The following is a 7,751-nucleotide window of genomic DNA, read 5'->3' as shown; positions in this document are numbered from 1 at the left end:
GGAAATTAATTGACACATTTGAAAAATATTAAATTTTCACATATCCTAAACAGTCTAATCAAATTTTTGTGTTAATTTAATATAAGATAAATATGTATTAAGATGTAACACAAATATTATTAAAAAATTAACATGTACAACTGATTACAATTTACACAAAATAATCATATTTTTTCATAAAAATTAATATTAGACATAATTTATACTATGTTGACGTGTTTCAATAAATTTAACATTTGTAATATATTAACACATTTTATTCATTTATTTTAGAATTTATCTTTTAAAAGATATTATTTTTATGTTATTTATTTATTTACTCATAAATTGTATTATTTCAACACTAAAAAATATTAAATATTAATTTAAAATTTTTAAATAACAATTACATTATGTTAAATCACATTGTGTTAAATTAATATTCCGATATATTAAAATTAAACACAAAATTTTAATGAATTTTGTGGACCGTCTCTAACAAATACGAAATGTTTTATCAAAGTAAAATAAAAAACGAGAACTATTAAAAGATAACATTATCCACCGATTTGTGGAACTCCTATAATTTATAAATTAATTATGAAGTCCAAGATAACGCAATATAATGTCGTAGTAGATATGCATGTAATAACTTATCACTGATATATATATTCGCGCGTTCGATAATAATATCTCGCAAACGTTGTGTACGCGAAGAAACTTGACGCGCACGAAGTTAGTGCACAATCAGCCTCCGAGCACACCATGTGCTTCCTTCTTCTCATTTATTTCCTCTTATCGGGTAACGTTGCGGATGTTTTCACGGAGGACGCCGACTGTCAGGTTTACAACCATCTGTATGTCTGTTTGGAGAACAGCAGTTTTCTTCACAGCGTCGCTTTCGAGGATGTTAACGCTGTTCAGACGATTGAGGATATCGAGTTACATCTGGAGAACCTTGGGATCGTTAACATCACCAGGAATGCCTTCATCGAGGTCAGCAACTCATCCGCTCTCTATGTCCGCGATAATCGGCTATCGAGTATCGACCGGCATTACTTCGATGCTCTCGATCAGCTCACCTATTTGGACTTGAAAAATAATACGATCATCAACGTAGAAGATAGTGCTTTCGTAAGTTTATGTAATCTGGAGACTCTACTGCTGGATTACAACAACATCTCGGACTTGCGACCTGGCGTGTGGAAGGGTCTCTCGGAGTTGCATGAGCTCTATATCACTAACAACCGACTCACGTTAAAGAGGAACATGTTCAAGGGACTCGGACAGCTCGAAACACTGGTCCTGGATTCGAATGATATACCGGAGATACCGATCGGCACGTTCAATGGGCTATTCCATATAGACCTTCTCTATCTGTCGCGCAACAAGATCTCGACTTTGCACCCCGATGTGTTCCGCGGTCTCAGCGAGATAAACGAGCTTGACTTAGGTAGGAATCGACTGAGAACAATTCCTGCCAATGTCTTTCGACACATGAAGTCACTGAACTCGCTCTGGCTGAACGGCAATCAGTTGACAGTGTTGAAGTCCGACACCTTTCAGGGTCTAGATAATTTACTGTTTCTTTTCTTGAACAACAATGACCTCCGTTATGTGGATATGGCAGCATTCGTGCGAATGAGAAACGTAACTGTGGATCCCGGCTTCAAAGTACGCGGTTTGTTAGTGGATGACTTTGGAAAAGTTCACGGTCAATATCAGTGCAATAGCGTAGCGTATCAGATACCGTACGACTGTACAGAGATTGATTCATAGATCCAGAAACCGGCTAAAACTTGTAAGCGAGATGTTTTTGTATTCATAAATATACGTCCGAGAAAACTGAAAATATTATATTATATAACAGTGATATACACACAAAAAAACACAGTATTTTTATTTCTATCTATATCAAAGATCTATAAAAAGATTTAAGATATGTATCAACATGATTATGACTCTTAATTATAAAAATCTACAAGGATAATAATTTAAATGTATCTTATTTTAACAATATTAAATTGACTGAGAAATTCAACACAAATAAGTGAAGAAAGTCATATTCGATCGAGGAGGATCTAATACTCTAATCAGTGCGCAGTTCATTTGAAATGAAAATTGTAACATTCATAAAAAATTATTATAAATCATCAAGACGTGCTTTGATCTTTTTTGCTTATTTGTATTGAACATTTTATTTGATAAAATTCTTTTTCGAATATACATGCGTAAATATTATGGAAAATGATGTACTGTCTATTATTTATTAATCATTAACGTTTTTCAGAAATTTTTAAAGGTTACGGTCAAGAGAATCCTCCTCATCCTTGTTACTGGAAAACTTCTCTGGATTATGGCTGGTATGCACCGACAATTCATACAGTGCCGACGTTTTATTATCCCCAGAACCATTCTTTCAGCATCGAACTTGGTCACGCCGGGATGTATCGAAATTGTTCTCTCAATACAGAACTCGACAAGTCGTTATTTTAAATTCTATGTCATGTGACTTGTTTATCTTTAATGTGTATATGTGATGATAATAATTATAAAATATGTAGTACACGATTTAAATATTAATCAATATTTTTGTTTTCTTTATGCGTACATTATTTTATCTTTTTTATTTTTGTAGAAATTATTAACACGTGTACTCACTATTTTAGACTCGTATATATGAAAATAAAAATTGATTAATGCTAATAACATTCAAGTCTTTGTATGTAACTCTTTTTAACTATTCAGGAATTTCGTATATATTATAAAGATATGTCTGAGAAGATGAGGATATAAAAGAAAAATGACAATGCATGCATGTTATTTTTATGCTTATATATGCTTTTATTATTACAGTTCAGCTTATGTATTGCATTGAACATAATAATGTAACAGGTTCTACATCGGAGCGCCTTTGAAGTATGCAACGCTGTATATCTAATGCATATTATAGATATCTCATTTGTTATCATTGCTGCAAAGATATTATTGATGATTAATATAGCATTTTTGTTTCATTTTCATTTTATTATCGATGCGATTTATTTATACGTATCGCCTAATAATCGTTAATAATTGGAAAAAAAAACCATTGCGCTTACACAGTGTCATGACAATTACACATTAATATTTATAACATTTCGCAGTTAAAACATCTCGAAACTCGTATTAATTACTATATTTCACATTAATTGTAGTAATATATTAGTAATGGTAATCTTGATAGCAACGTAACATGTATAATATATATTTATGTATATATAACATAATGGACATTTATAATCGCAATCTATTGTTTTAACACATTTAAGAGTAAGATTTATCATAACAACCATAATGACTAGGAAACATTGGAAATGTTTTATAATCTATTATGGCAACAGGGACTAAGTAATGGTTCATACATTCATATTTTTCTTTTTTTGTGATTCAGAAAATTAATTTTCTGAATAACATATTAATTGCTATTGTTCTATTGGTACTTCTGTTTAGTTAATTACCACATCGAAACGTTGAACATTTCAAGAAACTATTACCATGTCCGTCACCCATACAGATAAAATATTAATAACAAAAAAATTCATAATTTTATCATCATAATTTTTGTCCGTATCATTAAATCGTTGTTCTTGAGAAAATATTATATATGAAAACTAAATAAAAATACTTGTAATAGATTACCATTCCACAATCTCGATTAATAATCGAGAAATATCCTTAGTGGATATTACATTTCATTTTAACATGAAAAAATTTCTTTATACTTTTTTATCATAATATATAAAATACCGATACAAAAGTTTTACAAAAAAGGCGCAGATATGAATACAATACGCCAAAAAACAACGTGTCCAATGCCCTTTCAAATTGAAAATTAAATTAATAATTTCATCCGATTGAGCTTTGATATTCATCGGATGTTTCGCGTCAAATACCATTTTTATAATAAGCATATTTTAGGCCAAAAACGAATATGCTCCGACTGAGATATCGTCTCATTTCGGAATACGATCTATTCTATATTGTCTCATCTAACATTTCATTTCGCGACTATGGCACTCTTACTGAATGTACTGGGCGTTTATGCTCGTTATTCGTCGCGCTTTTCGCTCTTACTAACAGAAGAGAACTGAAATTGATTTTTGAACGAATAAAATATTTAAATTTATCTCTCGTTGTACTTAAATTTGAATTTTGTTATTCTCAAGGTATAATATTTCAAGTTATTTAAGTGACATTTTCGCTATCAATCTTTGATCAAATGACAAATGCACGATCGCAACGAGCATCTTTACGTCCTGACTAACGATAAACGATATCATAGGAATAATTACATATTTGTATTTATATATGCGTTTGCATTTATATATATTTGTCTTTATATTTTTTAATATATTTTATATATATTATTTATATACTCTTTATATATTTTTATACACGTTCTCGTTAATATTGTACTACACTTCTTCACGTATTCGCTAGAGGCTATAAATTTATAATCTTACATTTGACTCGTTTCATAGTCTTAGAGCTTTGCCTGATAATCCTTAGTAATTAACGATGACAGATAGAACTCGCATTTTATGTGTGTGATCTAATTTCTTCTCCATTTATGTTTAGGAAGAAAAGCTACTCTGTTACTTATTTATATTTGCATCGTATGATAAGTGATAATTCTAGTGCGCATTAATCTACGCGCGCGTATTACACGGACATTGCGTATATGTTATCATCGTTGTTCGATCTTTTCTTGCCATCTACATTCCATCGTTCAGGACACGTACTCATTCTGTTGATTCGTTGTCCTCTCAGTGAACTACTAAAAATATGCTTATAACTTTAAGTACTGTTACAAGTTTATCATTAAAAAGAAACGCACCGTGTCGTTTGCGATTCCTCGATCTTTCGCTTTTCTTACATCGATCTTGAATTCAGGGGATTATCTTTCTAATCATCAACTTTTCTATCTTTCATCTCAAATTACGCGGAAATGGTGTCCGATCATTTTCTCGTAATTCGAAATTTTAATATATTCCAAATTAAGAAAATTCAGTAAATTTCAAATAAATTATACAAAGATATTCACCCTCCATTTTTTTTAAATTACTTAATCGATTTCTTGGGAGGTGTAATTAAGTCTAATTCATTTGATGGAAAGCACATAAGTTGCAGTAAAATATAAAATAATAGCGACATTATTAAATCTATTCTAAAACACGATGTTTTATCAAATACAAGTATATTAAAGTTCTATAATTGAAACAGATATCAAAAAGGCCGCCATTTATTCAGATTATTTCACCATCCTCGAACTGTTACACCTTGCATTTTTTTTCCATTACGCTCGAAATCACCACAAACCGCAACGAATCATCCGCTTGTATACTCATCATCCATTACAACTTTATCGTTTCTGCTTTTTTTTTCTCGCAACGATTGAATCGCATGCACTTCGCACGCGGTAATGTCAAAAGTCATCACCGTCGGTATTCAGCTTCGATTCAAGATTCATCGAAACGTCGACCGCCGCGTGAATGTCAGCCAATTCGAAAGTCATGGCGGTTTTCGAGCACGTGGCGGCCAACGAGCCGATCGTGAACTTCGATTCAACCCTTTCTCCCGCGTGGGTGGTCCGTTCGTGATCATCGAAGCATCACGTTTCGATTCGCCCTTCCTCTCTTTAGGTACCTGATCAACGTGCTCGCGTCCGGTAAGAATCATTCCGCTCGAGAAAGCGCGACAAACACGGCCGCCCTTTCGTCTACTAATCTATGTATCTGGTTTGGATTATACGTGTATTGTATATCTTGCAATACTTTGACCGATTACGTTTTTAAAATCCCTAACGAATCTACATAAGTTAGTTAATATTAGACCTGTGTCTATCTGAAATCGATGACTTCCTAGAGCGGTGACTTCCTTCTCAAGTAAGAGAAGTATTCTCAATATTTTACTTTCCTGGCATGATACAGTTCCATACTTTAATAATAGTGCATTAAATAACATTGATGTCATACGTGTATAGTAATATTACTTATAAGTAACATTACTTATATAAGTATAGCGATTTAATTTTTTGTGCATGTAATGACAATGAGTATGTGTATGATTGAATGCCATACATATTGGGCTAGCACGCATTGAAATCAAGGAGGAAACGCACAATACTGGGCTGCGACATGTATATTTGTCGCGCCCGCACGCCTACGCGATTATTATTGTTATTTGTTTTCCTTTCGGGTTACCACCCGACTTTAACATCAAATTCATTACTCTAATCTTATCGTAATGTAATATAATTAACGTAGTTTCCTCTTAGACAAATAAGGGAATACTGCCTTACAGTTGCGAACAATTTGCGATGTTAAACTGTTCGCAAATTGTTTGCAGTCTGCATATATTAACATTCAACATTCGCGGTTACAATAAACTTATTATATTTATGATAATCGATATCATGCAGATTACTTATTTAATATTATATTCATTACTCTAATCTCACCATAATCGAAGGATATAATCGGCAAATTTATGAGGAGACTTTTATAATATTCTACTATCTGTGTTATTATTAAATTTTCTTGCAATTGCAAGATATTTGTTCCTATTGACGCAGTTCCCTCTTAAATGAATAAAGGAATATGAATGAATAAAAAAATGCCTTACAGTTGCGAGCAATTTGCGATATTAAACTGTTCGCAAATTGTTTGTAGTCTGCGTATATTCACATTCAACATTCATGGTTACAATAAACTTGTTCTATTCATAATGATCGATATCATGCAGATTACTCATTTAACATTAAATTTATTACACTCACCATAATCGGTAAGTATATGAGGAGACTTTTGTAATATTCTACCATCTATGTTATTACTAAATTTTCTTGCAATCGCAAGATATTTGTCCCTATTGACACAGTTCCCTCTTAAATGAGTAAGGGAATACTGCCTTACAGTTGCGAACAATTTGCGATGTTAAATTGTTCGCAAATTGTTTGCAGTCTGCGTATATTCACATTTAAGATTCGCGGTTACAATGATATATTCGTTATATTCATAATGATTGATATCATGCTGATTACTCATTTAACATTAAATTCATTACTCTAATCTCATCATAATCGAAGGATATAATCAGTATATAAGGAGACTTTTATAATATTTTACTATTTGTGGCATTACTTTGCATACTGTCGCAAATGACACAGTTCCTTCTTAGACGAATAAGGAAATACTGCCTTGCAGTTGCGAGCAATTTGCGATGTTAAACTATTCGTAAATTGTTTGCAGTCTGCGTATATTCACATTCAACATTCGCGGTTACAACAAACTTGTTATATTCATAGTGATCGATATTATGCAGATTACTCATTTAATATTAAATTCATTACTTTAAACCTCATCATAATCAAAGGATATAATCAGTATATGAGGAGACTTTTATAATATTATTTATGGTATTACTTCGATCTTGCACAATTGCCGCAGTTCTCTCTTAGACGAATAAGGGAATACTGCAGTTGCGAACAATTTGCGATGTTAAACTGTTCACAAATTGTTTGCAGTCTGCGTATATTCACATTCAACATTCGCGGTTACAATGATATGAATATACTCGTTATATTCATAATGATCGAGATGTCATGCAGATTGCTCATTTAACATTAAATTCATTACTCTAATCTTACCATAATTAAATGATAATCGGCAAATATATGAGGAGATTTTTAAATACTTTCTTGTTTACGTCGGAATTAATGGCTCTCATAA

The 7,751-nt window shown here is 32.1% G+C and overlaps 1 protein-coding gene across 1 annotated transcript; it reads left to right on the top strand.

The window, feature by feature from the left end:
* The first annotated feature begins 739 nt into the window (after positions 1-739).
* LOC108693581 (leucine-rich repeat-containing protein 15-like) lies at positions 740-2,690 on the top strand. Its single transcript, XM_018202603.1, has 2 exons — positions 740-1,780; positions 2,270-2,690. Exon 1 carries the CDS (start codon positions 745-747, stop codon positions 1,756-1,758), a length of 1,014 nt encoding a protein of 337 aa, XP_018058092.1. The 5' UTR covers positions 740-744; the 3' UTR covers positions 1,759-1,780; positions 2,270-2,690.
* The last annotated feature ends 5,061 nt before the right edge of the window (positions 2,691-7,751 follow it).

This window comes from Atta colombica, unplaced genomic scaffold (assembly GCF_001594045.1).
Source record: "Atta colombica isolate Treedump-2 unplaced genomic scaffold, Acol1.0 scaffold92, whole genome shotgun sequence".
Taxonomy (NCBI): Eukaryota; Metazoa; Arthropoda; class Insecta; order Hymenoptera; family Formicidae; genus Atta; species Atta colombica.
This window is presented reverse-complemented; position numbering and strand designations above follow the sequence as displayed.